General features: G+C 37.5%; 1 protein-coding gene across 1 annotated transcript; it reads right to left on the bottom strand.

Annotated features, from left to right (window-relative positions):
- Nucleotides 1–751: 751 nt before the first annotated feature.
- Nucleotides 752–19,219, bottom strand: LOC105258585 (homeobox protein abdominal-A). Its single transcript, XM_025413562.1, has 6 exons — nt 17,209–19,219; nt 10,330–10,506; nt 5,663–5,803; nt 4,172–4,573; nt 2,527–2,711; nt 752–2,336 (listed from the first exon to the last, which is right to left on the bottom strand). Exons 1-6 carry the CDS (start codon nt 17,684–17,686, stop codon nt 1,767–1,769), a joined length of 1,953 nt encoding a protein of 650 aa, XP_025269347.1. The 5' UTR covers nt 17,687–19,219; the 3' UTR covers nt 752–1,766.
- Between the last annotated feature and the right edge of the window lie 1,418 nt (nt 19,220–20,637).

Below are 20,637 nucleotides of genomic sequence, written 5' to 3'. Positions count from 1 at the left end.
CTTTTTCTCCCTCCTCCCCCTTCTCGCGCTTTTCTCTTCTTTCTTTCCCACAATTCTCGTATACGTGCCCTCGAGTGGTCTAAGGAGTACCTGTATCGTCATCGACGTCTGTCGGGGAGTGAAATTATTCCGGAGAAAATAGCGAAAAATTTCATTTCTATCGACGGAGATTTTTAATGGAAAAATCTCGAGACGAGAGAATATTTCCGCGATAGTTAATTTAAATGATTGTGGAGTATAAGAGAAGTGGAAGATAAGATCATCTTTAATTTTCAGGAAGTCGTAGATATTTACCGTGTTCTATAACATTGAGCAGATGAGAAATATTAAATAAACCCTCTTTCTCCCTCTCTCTTTCTTCGGATATGTAATACGCAGTGAAATATCTGGTATACCGAAGAATAGATACGGAAATACATTCCACTAAGGATAATTGCCACAGAGTACACATCGAAAAGTATCTAGAGCTGCTTGTAATATCGATTATTTTACGTATTGATGCCCGCAATTTCAATGTAAATCGATAAAGATATGTATAGTTCGGAAAGCAAACAGAGTGATTAAATCCAAGTTATTGGAGGAAAAACAACTTGCATTTTTCTACATAGTTCTCTTATCGGTTTTTAATTTCATGCTTTATATACAATCCATTTAATATTTCAGAAAGAAATAAGTCATTAAATACAAAGAATATCGAAAATATTATACTTGATTCTATTTTTTTAATCATTATTTATAATTTAGGGCTGGAAGGAAATTGATTCGATCATCGGAGATTTATGTAAATTTATTTCAATATAATATATTATATGTTGTGCGAATATATTTCGATGGTCGAAAATTGTTTTAGGGGGAATAGTCGGGAAGGAAATTTTCAAAAGAGTTTTTGTGAAAGGAAATGAATGTGTGACGCCAGATATATATATATATGTGAATATTTACAAAAAATGGATTCATTTAAATAAACGTTATTTTAACAAACACTTCATATATGATTTGTGCTTTCGCTTACGTCTATTAATCAAGTATCTAGATAATGCACACCTCTATTTCATAATGATTCGCTAGGACTAGTTCCGAATGAGCTCGAACAATCTCACTCTTTGCTCGTAATATCATTTTATTCTCGATTCACGCGAGCGGCTCCACAGGTTTCGAGCGAATTAATAGCGCTCGCTTTTGCCATGCGATATGCATGGATTGCCTACGTAATCTACAACAATAATTACAGGGACACTGATGATGTTGCGTTTTAATATTACATAGATCGCAGCAGTTATATACTCGCAATTGTAATTGTGAGAAATCATCCGTGTTTGTAATAAGTAGTTCCATAGGTGTTAAAGATTTCAACTGATAGAAAAGAGCCGAACCCGATAATAAAGAAAGAAGAGAGAATACATTAAGTACACGCTGCTGCATCGGATGCTATGCGATAATAATCATCATGATGCAGTTCAGTTGCTGATGCAGCACGTTATCAATCTATCGCGCGTAAACTGCCGATGTTTCGGATCGACAAGCACATTTCACGGTTAGCTAATCTTACAATTAGTATAATCCGAGCACCATAGAGCAAGAGAACATTTCTTTCACTTATTGATCACTTCGAGCACCGATAGAATTTACACATTTACGCGATTTATCCGATTGAGATACATAAATAAATAGCAAATATGCGACCGTTCGATATCTCGATTTCCTTCAAAAGTCACTTGAGAGATTCGACCATCATATCCGAGACTAAGCTGATGTATCACACTTATTTAACGATCGTGCTTCGTCAACTCCAACGGTTGTTGGTCAGTCCAGTGATCCCTCCAAGCGATCGGGGGCGACGACGGCGCATCCTGATCGGAATCCTGTACATCGATCTCCTCGTCCTCGTCCTCATTCTGATCGTAGCGTATCCTGTGCGCCGATCCCGGTCTCGGGCCAAATCCGGATCCATGTTGCTCGTATACAGGACTGGCTGGTCTCGAGAGTCCGGACGAGTCGTCGCCCACCAGCTGACTGATCATACGGAAGGCGCTGGGCTTCCTCTCCGGTTGCTTGGCTGCCGATTCCAGCCTGTCGATCCTCTCGGATCTGTCGAGATTTGCGTCCCTAGCCGCGGAATTGGCGACAACCGCGCGAAAGGCGCTACTTTCGCCGCCCATGCCGGCGATGGAGCAGCCGGATGTACGCTGGCCGATTTCCATAGCGGACGTAGCGGAGTGCGGTTGCTGCTGCGGCTGCGGCTGCGGCGGTGGCGGTGGAGGCGGTGGTGGCGAGCGCTTTAAGAGGTTCATGCGCTGGTGACGACGCCACTTTGCCCGTCTGTTGGAAAACCAAACCTAAGAGTCACGAGTTAGGTCGTTAGAAGACGCTCGTGATCAGGTCGGATAATCGGTAATTCGAGAACGAAGCGACCGTTGCCCGCAGAATCCAGCTCCAACGTCAATAAACGATCGAATTAGACCCTGCGTCGTCGCGTCGCTTCTTTTTTCTCTACTTTTTTTATATCTGCGAGTAGTGGATTCTCACCTGAACGCGCGCTTCCGAAAGTGACGTTTTCGAGGCGAGACGCTCACGCGTCGACACACAAGGGTAATGCGATCTCTCGAACTCCTTTTCGAGCTCCTCGAGTTGCTCCGGACTGAAAGTCGTGCGATTGCGTCGGAACTTGGGCTGCTCCGAACCGTCTAAACTTCCGTCATCCCCGTCGCCGTCTGCACATTAATAGAAGCACGTTTTTTCTAATTCTAATCCGTTTGAAATTAAATATTCTTTATTTATTGACGAATTAGCAAAACTTTTAATATATAAAAGTATAACTTTAAAATGCATAATTAAGGAGAAATAGAAAATTTAATTTCTATAACGTTCATTTATTGTCGATGCTACGTAAAAAGAAAATGCAAAATATATAATACATTGTATAATGTGTACACAAAGTATAATATCTGGAAGATTGTACAGAAAACTTTTAATAACGCGTCAATATCGCTTTTTAAATTAATTTCTCGTTAATTATTGCGAAGATCGCAAAATGGTAAAGGACTTTTTCTACTCATTGTCAGTTTAAGCCGCTTTACCTGCATACTCAGAGTATATTAAAAATTATTAGACACCTTGTATAACAAACAACCGTTTCTCACTTTTATTGTAACGATTGTATGCAAATCCGGATTTATAATCGCATCTTATCATCGGAATCTAATCGATCATGTTTAAATTTTTGAAAATATAATACAATTATAATCCGTTTAAAATAAAACATTCTTCATTTATTGACGAATTAGCAAAACTTTTAATATATATAAAAATATAACTTTGAAATGCATAATTAAGGAGAATTAGAAAATTTAATTTCTATACACTTATTTATTGTTAATGCGAAAATAAATTGATTTAAAAAGAAAATGTATAATACATAATATATTGTAAAATATATACACAAAATTTAATTCTAGAAGATTATTGTATAGAAAACTTTTATTAACGCGCCAATATCGTTTTTCAATTAATTTCTCGTTAATTATTGCAAAGATCGCAAAATGGTAAAAAACTTTTCTACTCAGCTTAACCCGCTCTACCTGCACACTTCGGGTGTGTCAAAAATTATCGGACAATATGTATAATAAATATGTATAATAAACTCTCATTATAATGATTATATGCAAATCTGGATTTATAATTGCATCTTATCATCGGAATCTAATCGATCATATTCAAATTTTTGAAAATATAATACAATTATAATCCGTTTAAAATAAAACATTCTTCATTTATTGACGAATTAGCAAACTTTTAATATATATAAAAATATAACTTTGAAATGCATAATTAAGGAGAATTAGAAAATTTAATTTCTATAACACTTATTTATTGTTAATTATTGCAAAGATCGCAAAATGATAAAAAACTTTTCTACTCAGCTTAACCCGCTCTACCTGCACACTTCGGGTGTGTCAAAAATTATCGGATAATATGTATAATAAACTCTCATTATAATGATTATATGCAAATCCGGATTTATTACATCGGAATCTAATCGAACGTGTTCAAATTTTTGGAAACACAATAATACAAGATAAAGAATATTTTCATTCTTCTAGGAATAGGATAGATAAAGATTCCGCATAATGCATGCCCCGATCTCGAAAGAGTCTACCCTGCCTCGTCCTACCTTGCAGGTATCCTCGAGCGATGACGTCGGCGGCGTGAAGCGCGTGCTCGGAGGTGCCGGCAGCGGACGCGGACGCGGCCGCGGCCGCGGCGGCGGCCGCCCCGGGGCTCAGGGACGGCGGCAGGAGCAGCGCCGACGCGGCCGCGCCGGATATGCCGGTCGCCAGAGGCGGCAGCATCCACGGATGGCCGGCCGCGCCCGCCGGCGCCGGCCAACCCGCCGGCAGGTGGTGGCTCGTCGTCGGATGCTGGTGCGAGTTGAAGTACGGATGCGGCCCGGCGGCCGCGTACAGCCCGTAGCCGGCGGCCCGCGCGAATTCCGCGGCCGCGCGCTCCGCCGCGCGATTCCGCAGGATCCGGTTGATGCTGCTGACCGACGGGGCGGTCGCGTTGCTGCACACCCCTGGAACAGCCGGGAGTCGTGTCCGATGTAAAGGTGCCGCGAATATCAAGGTCTAATTATAAATGCATAGAGTTTTTAAAAGATACTTTTTTTTATTATTATTAATTTTGCAAACGTGACGCAAATTTTGTATCGAGTACAGAAAATAAAGGACCTTCTTGCTTTGAAAATATATTTAGTTTTAACATGGAAGTCTTGAAATGAGATTATATTGAGTTAATTAAAGACAAATATAATTGCTTGAATAATTCCTCACTTGAATGAAGCCATTTTATACAGTTCAATCGAGAAAAATATATTCTTATGATTTAAGATTTAATTTTCTTGAATGGAAAAGAAACAGTGTTGGATAAAAAGTAACATTTTTAAATCAAAGATTATAATTTTCTTAAAGTAGAATTAAATAATTATATATGCTTAAGGTGACAATTACAATATTAAAATAAGACTATAATATTGTTGAAATTGAAAATTCTTCTAAGAAGATTATAAATTGTCGCGTATGTACGAAACAATGAACGCGTTAGTTTAAGTATATAAGTTTGATTTGACACTTCCTTTTTTTCTTTTTTTTCTGTGTATGATCGAATTTTTGGAGCGAAAGTATTGTACCCAGCAAGGGCATCTATGTGTGTCTTAAGGTTTACTGGCAATTGTAATGAGATTCGTGTTAGCACGAAGAACAATATGTGTGTCAAGCAATAAGGTCGCAGAAACGCGTTTCTTAATTCTTTCTAAATTATATGTTATAGTCATACGTGTGTCTGTAATCACGAATGGTTTGCATTCGCATGGCTTACAGAGGACGAGCATAATTAAGTAAGAAACACGCTAGTTTATGCATCGCGCTGACGAAGACTTGACGTTGTGACTAAGCGCGTTCCGCGAAAAATCGCGCTCAATGTCAATGTTAGTTAATTTGTCTCTTTACACAATTATTATTTTTTTATCGCATTTTTCGCACTGATACATCCTTTCATCATTATTTATTAGCTTAGTTCGTAAATTTGCTTTGATTTATTTTAAATTTATGTTTCTTCCAACGATAAGAGGGCTGGGCTCGACCAAAAGGCGACATTGTTATCTTACCCTCCGAGATTAGCCTCTCTCGAATTTCCCAAGCAAAGATGGTCGGGTTCTCCCTTTTGTATTGCTCGATCTTGGCGACGACAGCCGGTGTCGCTACTTTTGGCTTACTGCCACCGATCAGACCCGGCGGGCGCAGTGTACCTGGAACATATGATAAAACGTGCTTCAAGGACGCGATGCATTGGCAAAAGCACTGGTCCCGCGATAAAATCGTTGGTAAATGGCGCGCCGCAGCATGGCTGCATTTATATTTTGCACCCTATTCGGTCATGCCAAAAATCACGAAGCTCGTAATTCCCGAAAATCACGCGATGCACACGCCTCGGAGTCCAAATGTATTTTTCGCAGACATGATTAATGCGAACGAAATGATAATTATAATATTATATACACCGTGTATGATTGTATTATTAGATATAATTTATCGCGTTCGTAGGCACATCGGTAAACTGTTTCATGCATGAAAGATGCATTAAAGGATTTTTAATATTTTTCAATGAATATAAGAATATTGTGACGTAATAAAATACAAAATAAAATACAAAAAAATACAAATGATAATAGATGGTATTAGAAAAGTACGGAACAATATTATGCCTAACATCGCGTGCTACCACATTCACGAACAGATATCAATCCTATCGTCGTATCTGGGCGGATTCATGATGCAGCGATTAGGGCAACACGAGGATATCTTATGTAATAAATGTCGTGATACAAGAAAATTATATGCATATGTGTAATCGTGTTGGCTTAAGATAATCCGGAATATTTTTAGTATCATTATCGCACGTCATAAATATCTGTTTAAGAGTTTTGTTACACGCTTTGATCAATGGAGTTATGTAATTTATAAAAATTATAGTTTGCCAGATTTTTTGAAAGTTTCATGAAATGTTTATTATAATATATTTAGATAGAGCGTTAACATGTAGTTATAAGCAAATATATAACATGTATATTATGTCTACTGCTGGTCATGTTTTATGGAAACTGAGCTTATAATTTATCAATCCGTGGGAAAGACAATGAATAATGCAGTGATCAATTAGTAATGCATTAATTACTACTTAATTATTACTTAAAAATGAATGCTAAGATGCATAATAATCCGATAATACATATTACAAGTATAAACAATTATACATGTAAGTGATTTTGCATTGTTAATAAAAATTGTGGATGAAAAATGAATAGAATACAATTAATGTTCTACAATTGCGTTTTAATGCATTAGATTAATAGTTCCGAAGTAGAGTACAAGTTAATATATATCGTTAAAGTAATTTTATTTCTATATATCTTGTATACTTTTAAATATTAAGTTAATTTTATATTAAAAGTTAATCTTTTATTAGTTAAGGTTTTATTGTCTTTTCTCGTGATAAAATCTGTAAGATTTAAAAAAAGGAAAAGATAAAGAATGAGTAGTTTTTATACAATATTTCATATAATAATTGTATAATAATTTTGCTTCTTTTTAATATCAATTATTATAATATCGAAATAATATAATATTAATATCAAGGCATATTAATTATTTTAATTTATATCGCGCGGTAATAATCTTAACTTGTTTCTTTTTTATATATAATCTCTCTAATTATTATTATTATATTACTTCAAGCTTATATACGATAAATATTGACCGCAATAACAATGATGCATCGCATTAGAATATTTCTATTTTTTTATCAATTTTGATAGCTACGAACTTACGTTTTAAGATTCTATATAATGTCTCCTGTTTTTTGCGAATGACACAATAGAAGCAAAGAAACGAGAGTCACGTTCGCGTGCTAACATCAACGTCAACCATCGAGCATGAAGGGTCTCATCGAGAGGCTCGCCTTCCGACCCCAATTACACGTGGATTCATCGTGGAAGGACGCGTACGTCGCCAATGTGCATGCATGATCCATGATTCGCGTTTCTGTCGTGGCCAGCGCGATCCTCGGGAAGAAACGCGGGGAGAATCGTCCGTCAATTCTGCCGAGAGAGGCCACGAGGTAATGGAAACCAGAGGCGCAGGCAGACTTGAGCAATTATCGGTCGTTAGGTACTATTATTAATAACAATAATGACGGCTAAACCCGGCAGGATATCGCGTGCGCTCCCACGGGTGAAATGCGTGCCGGGTATATAAACGATGTACCCATCTAATAGGTATCCACGCCGCGAGCAAATTCCTTGCCCCGACCTGTTATCTCGGTCTTTCGGTCTCTCCCTCGCTTCATCCTTTGGCCTCTCTCCGTCTTCCCTTCCGTATCTTTCCCTCGATACTCTCCCCCTTGATCTCTTCTCACCCTGACCTCCTCCGCCTTTATTTGCTGCTCGCTCGGTTTGCTCCTGGTTTGCTTCTGTGCACGTGTTGCACGTACGTACGTGCGTGCGTAAGACGTAAAAAATTTGAGCGCCGATCGTCGTTTTTAATAAAAGAAACTGCACGAAGCCAATTTCGTTAGCCGGTTAGATGACTCACGAGCATGTCCGCCTTGGTTACAGGCGTCGTTACCGGGGCGAGAGGAGCGCATTCAACGCGCGTCGCATGCATGCGTTCAGCGAAGAGCTACGTGATCTCTTTTATGAATTGATAATGAGGAATTAGCGTAATTACACGGTGAAGAAGAGCGATATACGATAGAAACCACGAGTAAACAGCCGGAACACCTCCGGCATTGTCCTCTCAATTGCTGTCCGGTTAGCCGGACGATTGTGATAGCGACATGTTAGGTTCGCTACAGCACGCTTGAAAAATTTTGCCCATTGAAATCGCGCATTGATCCAATTTTAAGCCGATTATTCTCCGAGATTCATATAGCAATGAACTGAAATCGTAGCTTCTGAAGACACGAAAATCAATATAATCGAGTTCCATTTTTCGCTCATATAAAGGATAAGTAAGATTAATGTAATATAATTCACACACATCTCGTGCTACTTTTTTCTCGCACAAAAAACACGAGTCCAAGTGGCTCACTTACGCCGAAAAGTCGACGCGAAATTAATTGTTTGCTGCGTTTAAGTAATTGCTTGACCACGATTACGGTACATTATATACATCTCGAAGTGCCTTGAGGAATCCGTATCCAACGGGATGAAGACATTACCGCCGCGCCGCGAGAGAACAGGCCCCGAACGGTATTTTTACGAGCGGCTCGTAAAGTTAACGAGGATCGTGCCGAGATAGCAGGCAGGTCTACGAGAAAGAGAGAAACTCTCCTCCGACATTTCACGGAGATGCTCGGTGGCTCACTTCTATTTTTTTTTTTTTTATTATTCGCTTCTTCCGGAGCGTGAATTCTCCTTCTTTCTCTCTCTTTACTGCTTTCTCCATATTTTTCTTGGCTTCTTCGTTTTTCTAGTCCTTCCTCAAACGTGGAATTCTGACGCTCGATTTCCGATCTCGTTCGAGACTTGAAATTTTCGCGAGTTTCACCATACGCTCTTTATGTGGCGGTCCAAGACACAAGATACGAAAGAACAGTGCAAGTAGCCATGAAAAGTGTGAATGCCGCAAAGTACATAGTTTGTTGAGCGAAAAAAATTAAATTGTTGTGTTGTAAATGAGATATAAATGTTTACTATGTTCCATAAAGAAAAGAATAACTTTACAAAGTCCATCACATAATATATAACACACTATATACATAATATAATACTCTAGAAAATTACAATATATTCTATAAAAAAGGTTATAAAGACGTGAGAGTTTAGAGAACGTTTATTAGATTAAGAAATTCGCTGGAATGCAGGGGAGTTAATGATTGGTGCAATCATTGACGAATTATTCGTGTTGCCGAGGTGCTAAAGACTAAAGAAGTTCGCGTGAAAGAAGCGGTTATTACGCGTTAATTTTCGCGAGCTAACGAGCTTCAAGAGGCCGATTCCGCCCTTCACGACGCTCATTACATCTGACCGTGCTCCACGAATGTATTCGGTGTTGTGTGTTCTTTGTTCTTTGCTTCGCTCGAGATATTAACGCGTTTGAAGTCGATGATTGCCGCCAAAACTGTAGCGAAAAATATTAAATAATGTATATTAGATAAATTGATGCAAAATAAAATTTAAATAAAATTATTCATTTTCTCCGGAATGTCTTCAAATGCAAATTAAAGAAAATAAAAATATTTCTTTTTAAGTAAAAAGATAATGTGTATTTGTATCTCTATGTCTGTGAAAGAATAAGATACGATCATTATTTTTACCATAAAAATGCTTAACATTTTTATTCGATAAATATGACAAACCTTTTGCATCAATTTAATAATTTTCATCTTTGAAAACTACCTTTATACATCTCCTATTTCTTTTTTCCTTCTCTAAAGGGGTCGGTGATATTTCCGAGATATAGAAATGGATTTCTACCCTGACTTTCCATCAAAATTACGTACGTACGTAATGCCTACGGCGTTCAATACTCGCGATAGGCATAGGGCTGACGACATAATGGCGATATGTCAACGGAGTAGTTCTCCTATACATAAGTTCTCGTATTCGGAATGTCACTCAATAATTTGCATATTTTTATCGTCAACGATATAAAACATACAATGCAGTGTGTAATATCGAATATGTATATTATATATACCATAAACGCAATTCTTTTGGGATAAATTCCCTTTGTAAAAAATCATAAAAATACGCTTCTCAAAATTAAGACTTACCTAAAAGTTTCGTGACGACTGCGCCCTGCTGATTTAAGGACAACACGTGATTGGCAAGATCATTGTAGTGTCTTAGTGCCCCTAATCCGTGCGATAATTCGATTAGACGTTGTCGCGATGCGCTGCCGTTATTTCCGCTCGCGAATGGACCCGCCGTGCAATTTTGCAAATTCACGCCTGTAATCAGAGAAAAGTTTTATTGTGCATAACAATAAAATTGTGCTGAATAATTAATAATGATTATTTGGAGATTAGTTGGTTTATCTTTAACGCGATCACAATTTTACCACATTTCTGTATTGTTAGCTCCGTAAACAAGTTAAGGAGATTCGAATGATGATTTTACGGTTCGAGATAATCGGAAATTTTTTCACAAAGATCCTCGCGATCTTCGAAGTCAGTTGAACGCTCTGTTAAATTAACAATCGCCTGCGTAATCGCTGTGACGAAAGTGGTCACGGTCAGATATCTCTTCAGATTCAGGCGCATTAATTTAAACTGATGCAGCGATCTCGTGATCCCGTTATTGATGCCGTCTTCCAGATTATTGAAAGCGCAGTCAGAACACCTGCCAGTCACAAAGTGTGATTAATAATTTATTTTCATACACTTTTAGTAGAAATCAAAGTTACCAAGGCACTCGATGCTTCTTGTATATCAGAATTGTTTTGCATTCTTTTTACATTTTTTATAGCAAATATTATCATATTGCAAAAGAAGTTTAGTTCTCACAATCCGCATTTATCGATTTTACTTTCAGCAATCGATAATCATCCTTAGAATGTTATTGATGTGTCAATCAATACAAGTTAATTAGTATTTAAAAGTAATTTTATCTAACAAAAAATTATTCTTTTTGTTCATTGTTTATTTTATATTAATATAGTGTACTAATATTTGACTAATGATATCAGTTAATATATAATATATAATGTATGTATTTATCATAGGTATTGTGTACTTGATATGCGTAAGATGTTCGAGTTTCGTTTATTACATACGACTGTAATTGTATAGATATGACTCCGCATTAATCAGGCCAACGAAGATTGTCGTATTGTTTCGAAAGGATACGCACGAATAAGTTTTCTTTGTGGATTTATAGAATAATATGTCTTCAAGACATTTTTCGAACAGACCCGAATCGAAATTTTTCTTTTACTTTCAATTTCAATTTTTAATTTTATATTTATTATGATTATTTATTTATTTCTTGATTATTTATTTATTACTTTTAGCAGTCACATCATTCTTTTTTGAAATTATAATTTTGTCGAAAATTGCTCTCTTAAATTTCTAAACTTTCTATTTTCATTTATCTGTCTGAAATACAAAGTAAGAATTCAATTTCAACATCTACTTCATTAAACCTCTATCAAAATCTTTTAGAATTTACATAAAAATAATATGATAAAATTTGAAAATTGTAAAAGTAAAATTTTTCGGAGAAAGATAATGATCGGATAAGGTAAAGAATTATTGATCTCAACTATAACAAACCGGAGACTTAATCGTCTATTTAATTTCGAGTAATTGAGTATTTAGTCGAGTGTTAAAACAGAGCATATAATTATGTATCTATGTTAATCAAAAGAATGACTTACAGGAAATAATTTTAAAAGAGAGAAAATTGTAATTATATAGTATCTAGTAAAATCATGGTAGTACGAAACGAACGTTTAAGTTAAATCGACGCGAGCTTAAGGATAATATGAATAATAAATGTGAGATATATACACACATATAGATGTTAATTACCGTGCCAGCAATGCGATCAAAATTATGATGTACTTATTTGCAGGCTTAGCTTTCTCATAATCGCGCTGTCGACTAATCTTAATGACGTTTAGCGCGGCTCATCGCAATTTATGATCGGTGTGATACGGCAATATTAAGAGCGTGAAGCAACTGTCATTTTGCAAACGGCGAGCGCAAATTACTTTTTAACTCACGTAAAGAGACCAACGATCAGCGAAAAGAACCATCGAGTGAAATTAAAATTCCGAGTGTCGGCAGAAAACAGGTTCGTCGTGCTCATTTGTATCGCGTTGTTTTAATTGGTTTTAACGGATGGATCGTGCGCAAAAACGTTACAATTCGTTTACATAGTAAGACTGTTTAATTAATTCCCTTATGAGTTGGCCGGATTACCAATTAATTTGGCATAAAGATATCTTATGCAGATCTTTTGTAATTTGCTATACGATCGACCGGCCATTTTTGCATAATTTAACGACGTTAATATAGATTTTCTCATCGAAATCAAAATTTGGTTAATTCGCTTAATTTGAAGGAGAATAATCAATGCACTAATTTTTGCATGTGATTGTTGTAATTTTATTAGGTAATTATATTTATCTTTTTATTAAATTTTTACTTGTACGTTAGATTTATACATTAAATTATTTCAGACAATTTTGCGCTCTTCATATTTTTGTTATATTTTTAATTTTTTAAAGATTTATTATCTTCCAAAGCAATACGATTATATTTAAGAAAAAATTATTTCAAAATTTATCAAAATAATTGAAAAATGTATAATTTTAAATACTTTTTACATTAATGATTAAATGTCTCATAATACAAATCATGATAGTTTAATTAAAAATAAAAGTGTTTTCAACACCTCAATTATGTTTTTCAAAATTTTCGGGAAATTAATTGCAAAACTGAAATGCCACTGAAGTTATTTAGTGGGGAATCTTGTTCGCGACGATTGAATAAAATTTACGCGAGTCCTGCGAGTCTCGCACCCGTTCCATCCGCCTAAATGGCACATCGGACGCGCATTCCGCGCTCGTTTCGTGTCAAAGCGATCGGAGGTGTCGTGAAAACGAAAGTAGCCGATGCACAGAAAGAAATGCGTCCCGTCGTTGCATCGACACCAAGTGGAAACCGGTTCTGAGCGAGTTCTGGCATCAGTCCTCGCGGTATAATTCGTCCGTATATTTGAAATCGCCGCCGGTAAAGCCCGATCGCTCGACACGCCGTAATAGATAATAGATAGAAAAACTGGAAGGCCGATCCTCTTTCTGCAAGCAGAAACAACTCGATCGCTCTCGATGAGTGGTTTTATCTGGGCCAAGCCCGCAGAAATGGTTTCAAGTGAAACACTTTGTCGCGAATTGTTGTTTGCTGACGACGTGCGCGAATCAAATCAAGTCAATTCTTAAGTCAACTCGTTTGTGAAATAAATAAAAATAAAATGCAACAAGAATTAAATCATTCAGAAAGAATGTTACAAAAACATGTTACAAAGTGGATGATAAACTTCGTGTGTATGGGATAAAAAGAAGAATAAATATGTAATAACTGCGAATATAAACTGAAAACATAAGATGTACGTGTATCTGTCTTTATAGGTAATTTATCGCAATTTATAATAATTCCATATCATCGTAGTAAAATCTTGCAAATAAAATCTAGGCGATTTATGGGTTATTTAGATGCAAAGTAAAATTCGTTGAAGGACGGATCAATAGTGTACATTCCAAAGTAATGGTAAAGTCTGGTAAAAAAATCTTATACCTATGCATTATCAGATTCAAATTTATAAAAATAATGTTAAGAATGAAATTGTACACGATAGTTGATAAATAACATATATATATAATAACATATATAGTTATAAGTGAGCATTTTACATAATAACTTGATGGTTAGTGGCGTTTGTGAGAGACAAGATGGTATCGAGTCGAGGAGAGGAATTCATTTACAGATGAAGATATTTATTTCTTGACACTTTCCGTAAACATAGTCTAGGATGTAATTATAAAACCTTGAAATAGGACTGCGTTATGCGTTGTGCATCATCATAATAGTGTCTAATTGTAAATTTCATATTTACAAACGTCATGCATTAGTCTGTGTATATTCGCATTTTACTTAAGTTGTTTTAGTAATATTATAGCAGGTAGAGAGATAGTTTTATATCACAATTAGCATTAAACATGCAATAAGCGAATCATTATTTTTATTTAATCGTGAAGAATCTGCAATTGTTACTACAATTAACAATGATGCGAATCATTATGATAAACTTAAAAGTGTCGAATATAAAGTTACATTTATGATAAAATTGTAATTTGATATTCAATAAAAAATTACATTTATGATGAAATTCTAATCTGATATTCAATAAAAACATTTCATTTATGATTAGTACATATCTTTTTGCCGGAATTTTTAATGATTGATCATCGAAACTATGTATTAGATAGCTATTAGAACTCAAGGTATATTTATTCTAAAATACAGTTCAACATTTAATGCATACGTATGACTTGGCGGATTCAATTTTGATGAATGTTACATGTAATCAAGAGAAGATTAATTAGTATATATCTTTTTTTATAGTTTAAACGATTAGGATAAGTGTACCAGAATATGTGGGAAATTTTTTTAATGCTCTTATCTTTTTTTTCTACTCATTCACAAACATAGACATTACTTATATGATGCTTATTTCAAAATGATCTAGGTATAATTTTAAAACCTTGTGTTTCTGAAACAAAATATTCCACGAAGCACAAACGTGAGAATCGAGTTGAGTAGACCGACGGATATTGAACGAAAGTGATACTTACGAGAGTGTTAGAGAAGATTCTAAAGAAATATATTGCAAACGAATTAAAACTGATTTCAACCAAGTGCGATTTTAAGCAACTTCCGAATTGCATCTCGGCAAATATCAACAACGAAAATAATTTCCGAAATCGTAGGCATTGCACAAAATTACTTTATATTCTATCATCAATTTCGCGAATTGACATCTTGGGAAAGAAGCGACTCTGGCAAGCATTGAAAAACTATGGAAAAATCCGGGAGAATAATTAAATATATATATTAAATACATATGTGCGATAATTAAACATGTATGTCGTAGACGCATATCTTTTATTTTTTCAATAATTATGCGAAATGATATAAACAAATATGAGAATTTGATTGTAACAAGTACATTTTCACTCTCATATCTTCCCCATTTGTTGATGATTTTATTAGTGACTGAAAAGTGACAATCAGTCGTTGATAATGAACGGTAAACAGAACGATTTTAGATTGAGAAGAATCTCAAAAAGAATTTTATGTCCCGATTCATATAAATGTAGTGTAGAGTGTGTTGACCTGGTATCGTAGATACTTGTATTTAGGAACTGGTATTGGACCGCTTGTTTAATATGCATGTTTTCGACATGATGATGGAGAAAAAGAGAAAGAGAAAGAGAAAGAGAGAGAGAGAGAGAGAGAGAGAGAGAGAGAGACAGAGAGAGAGAGAGAGAGATCAATGTCATGGCAAATCTGAATCTTGGAAACAGAAATTATATTTGTTTTTTTTATCTATTTAGTATGCTACTATAATTTTTAAATCGAATTAATTATTTTGCGTTTAATAGTTGTGATTAAAATTTCATATAGCTAATCTTCATCATAATCTTTCCGAGATTATTATGTGTTTTCAGAAGCGTGAAATGGTCCAATTATTGTTAGTTGGGAGACGAGTCCTGTACAGGTGCTCGGCTGTACAGGTGTTCGATGTTAATTGCGGTTGCCATCCTATATCGAAAGGTTCACGCAGCGAAAGATCGTGAGGCGATTCATAATTCAATTAGTTACTTGGTTATCTTTCATCAAGAAACAGATATAATCGATATACATTCATTACATTTGTCATCGCGCGTATACATATTTAACTTTCACGCTATCAGAAATGTATAATGATTAAATGTTTATTAGTTGCATAATGAAGATGACTTTTCACTCTTTTTTTTAAATGCAAATAAATTTGAGTCAATCCATATTTTTGATTTATTTTATTGATTTTATTAAATTGCCTTTAATGACTGAAGATAACATACATGTATTTAACGATACAAATAAATCATACATACATATCATATAATTATGTAATATATATTATATTATTAATTATAGATTATATAATATTGTTATAATTATAATGATATTTTATATAATCAATAATATAATATATGTAACAAAATATAATTAATAATAAGACACTGTGTTTCCGGAATTTAGTTTAGTTGTACATCATCTCTCGGTCGAGATTTACAGTAGAAGCTAATATGATAATATCATTGGAAGAAAATTTGACATGTTATCAGAAATATTATTTTCCGCTCATTAATTTCACAGAATTTTCGTCGTTTCCACGTACTCATTATTTCGACATTTCATCGATTATTGTCTTTATCTTCGATAGTCCCGAAAGTGTATTCAGGTGTTTGAATGAGGTCTGTTAAACAACGGTCTTAAATTTGAATAACGTTGTCGTGCAATTTTGTTGTAATAAAGTGCATGAAACACACGATTGTAAATAGTGATGCTATGTGTGACGTATTCCGTAATTATCGATTTATTGCGGCACAACGGAATTAATTGGCTCTTCATTGCTTACACACGCGCGTTTGTCTTATTTTAGATATCCAAAACTGAAGAATGTGTCATAATGATCAGTATGAAAACGTACGGAATATTTCTCTAACAAAAGCGATTGCGTATTTTTTTAGTAGATATTAAAATTTATTTCAACGTGCAGGGGATATATTTATCGCGACAAATTAAAATATTTGAGAAATTATGAAATATTTGCCTTATCATGATTCATTTCGAACGTTCAGCGAGAAAATTATTTTATCGAGTTCAATGCACCTGATGATCTTCTTTGTTATCAAACGGTTAAAGGAATAATATTTTCAATCATATCATATCAAACACACAATGGTTGTTTTAAACGATTATTCGATGATTAAAAATTGATTAACTGAGCTACCGTAAAAGCTCGACAAAAGAAAGAGACTCGTGAAGAATATCGGAATGAGACGACGATAATAATCAGAGCTGAATATTTCCACTTACCATCGATCAGGGAGACCGGTACGTTCATCTGCTGATGATGATGCGCCGCCGCATGCTGATGATGATGCGGCGGATGGATCTGCAGCAGATGCGATCTCGTTTGGGAGAAGGTCGGTGACGGTGGCTCCCAAGGTCGAGCGACCCCGGTGCTGACGGGAACGTCCTCGTCCTGACAGCAAAATTTGTCGCTTGCGCCCGAGGTGGTGGTGCCGGCGCAATTCGCGACCCCGTGTCCGTCATTGTTGTTGTTGTTGTTGCTAATTTCCCCGTTATTGTTGTTGCTGCTATTATTATTATTACTGTTGCTGCTGTTCGCGAGGCGCGTGGTGGTCGCGCCCGTCGCAGGGCTACCACTACCACTAGCACTGCCACTGACACTACCACTGCCAATGCCATCGACTTGCACCATTTCGCTGTCGATCGCAGCAGCCGACTTGGCAGTACCAGGAGGGGTCGCGACGCCGCCACCGATCATCATCACCAGACGATCTCACCTCCACCCCCTCCACGCTCAGCGCAACGGCTCCTCCCTCTTCCGCTCTTCCTCCACCTCTGCGTATGCACCACGTCTATCCTCGGCTCGTTCTCGTGCCTCGTTTCGCAGCCGACGAATTTTTCGCTGTCGACTCTCCTCCGCGGATTCGACAAACAATCGAAACGCCGACAAATGTCTTCGAGCGCGAGTCAATGTGTCATGTGAGTGGAGTCCTCGCGTTCGGAGCAAACGGCTAAGGATATTTATGCTTCTCATTATGCGCCGGGCAATATCGTTGCGCAGACATTTTTCGATTTTTACACGAGTAAAGTTAGCAATCTAGTTTCAGTCACCTGTCAATTGCGCGAAACCAAGCTTCTTATATTCCTTTTCTATTACAATTGTCTCATTCTTATGTACGTCAACACAATAAGAGTTTGATAGGGATTTAATATACATTCGTTGAACGACCGCAGTTCCCATTTGTCCCAATCCTCACTTGGTCCTCGTCACTTGTCACGTGCACCATCAGCCACTATCCTCCGACAGAGACGTAGACATGCCTGCGCGATTAGTCACGTGGCACACAAGTCACTGCGGATGTCCTACGGATCCGGTCAGCGGAGCGGTGTGATTTCTCGTTTACTCGTGCGATGACAATCACGACGCATCGCGACGCGAGCTTTTACGTCGTCGCGATACCCGAGCCTAGTCGGTCGACGTGCCGAGCAGCCGAAGGCGCGGAATGTTGGAGCGCAAGCGCCTTCAACGAAGCTCGTGACCACGTCCTCCTTCTCTTCGTCCACCTCCTCCCCCTTCCCGTGCTCTTTTTCGCGTGTCGATCGCCCTCTCGCCTCTTCCGCCTATGAAGGCTCCCTTCTCCAATGACGGGCAACGAGGACTACGCCACCGGGGTAACTTGCTCGCGCTCCGTCGGATTCGAGCGGATTGCCTTCCGTTCGGGGTTTCGAAGCGCACCCAGACTAGCCTTACCCCCACCGTTCCCCTCCAGCGGTCGGGAGAGACTCGCCTCTGCTCGCCGAGGTGAGATCAAGATTTAATGTGACGTGCGACTTGCCTGGTCACCTCGCACACACGACCGATTCCCTCGCGTTCCTCCTCTGTTCACCACGAGAGCTCTCTTTCTCTCTCTTTCTTTTTTCCCAATGTACCAGTTATCGAGACTTTTTTCCCCCTCATGCAGATTTTCACAGAGTATTCAAGAGATTCCTGGAATATAAGAACAAGTCTTTCAGCAGAAGATGACGAGAGCGATTACTCTTCTCTTTCTTCTCGCTTCTGTCTTTTTCCTTCTATGGTTTTTCCATCGTGCACTACTTTTCTCGTCACGCGATTAAGGTGTCGATCCTCTTCGTGTCCGGTGGAAAAAAAATGAAAAACTCGTACAACGCAGTTTCAGTTCATCTTTATGAGAACTTCCGTTATTAGAGAAGATGTAATGTATCGGTAGCGCGGCTGCTCCCTTCAAGTTTCTCTTCTCTCCGGACGAATAACGCGGGACAACCTGCTCGCACTCCGCCGTATTCGAACAGATTGCCTTCCGCGCTGCGCTCAAAGCGCGCCCAGACTAGCCTTACCCCCACCTTCTTTTCCCGCGAAAGCCTCTGCTCTCCGCTGCTTCTACCCACCTTGAAGATGAGATTAAGATTTAAGGCGCCGCGTGCTACGGTGGCGGCGAAGACGAGGGAAACGAATACGAGGAAGGCGGTCGAAGACATCAGAAGCTGCTGATTATACCAGGCCGGAATGTAAAGGGTGGACGCGGGGCGGAAAACACCGGACACTGGGGGAACCCTCGCGAGGCCTAGTCGATGCGCGCACAAGCGTGGTGGGGACCAGGCATCGTGGGGATGCATGATAAAAAAGAGAGAGAGACAGAAGCACAAAGAGAGAGAAAAGAGAGAGAGAGAGAGAGAGAGAGAGAGAGAGAGGAAAAAAGAGCTGGGTAAAGTCAGCCAAGTGCGCACAACAAGCCGCGCATCTGAGCTTACCCAACGCCCATCGACCATTACCAAGACGATCCACCAATTGGGCGATCCGGTAGCCGCCCACTGATCTGGTCGCTCTCCCACGCTTTTAAAGAGCGACCTTTCGCTCTTCTTCGCAACCGGCGGGAAGCGTCGTCGCGATCCTCGCCGGCCGTTGCCACGGTTGCCGTGTGCAATTTTGGTGTACGTTGATGTCGGACACGGACACCACGCTCGGGGATAACCGATTGGTGCGCGGTTGGTACCGGCACGTTGCACTTGCTTAGCCTGGCCTAGCCTTTCCACACGAATGAAACTGGAGTACGAGGTAATCACCGACAGTACACTGTCTAGGGAAGTTCTACCTCCCTAAGTATTCCGGAGAAAGATCTATTTATATCGCTCTCGAGATTATCTGTAAATTGTCGGTTACTAGTGGAATCTGATTCTGCCAATTTTGACTAATATAGGATATTGAACATTCGGGAGTGAACCTTCTCTTTAAAAAGCGACAATTCAGGTACAAAATGTGCTCTTCGTTGTTCTAATTGTCGTTTTAATCAAAGCATAGAAAATATATACAAGCATATATACATATATAAAATAAAATATATGTATATACATGTATCACAGAACTTTCAAGTTACCCTTTAATTCTCACAATTTGAAAACGACTTCTTAATTTTTGCTCCATTTCTATAATTAATTTTTAAATTAAATTTGTGTTAAAGCTTATTTAAAATTAAAAATTAACAATTAAAAAATGTAATTTTATTTATTTTTAAGCTCAGTTTACAAAAGTTTATTAGCTTTATATAATCACTAATTAATAATTATATGACAATTATAAATGTCTCAACATATTTCCATTGAAAAATTAATTCTGTACATATCGATTAATTATATTTACAGAGCCAAGGACCTCATTGTTTTAAAATATTTTGTATTGGATAAGAATTTCTATAC

Source organism: Camponotus floridanus, unplaced genomic scaffold (genome assembly GCF_003227725.1).
Source record: "Camponotus floridanus strain SB8 unplaced genomic scaffold, Cflo_v7.5 scaffold68, whole genome shotgun sequence".
NCBI lineage: Eukaryota > Metazoa > Arthropoda > Insecta > Hymenoptera > Formicidae > Camponotus > Camponotus floridanus.
The sequence above is the reverse complement of the archived record's forward strand: the minus strand, read 5'-3'. Positions and strand labels throughout refer to the sequence as shown.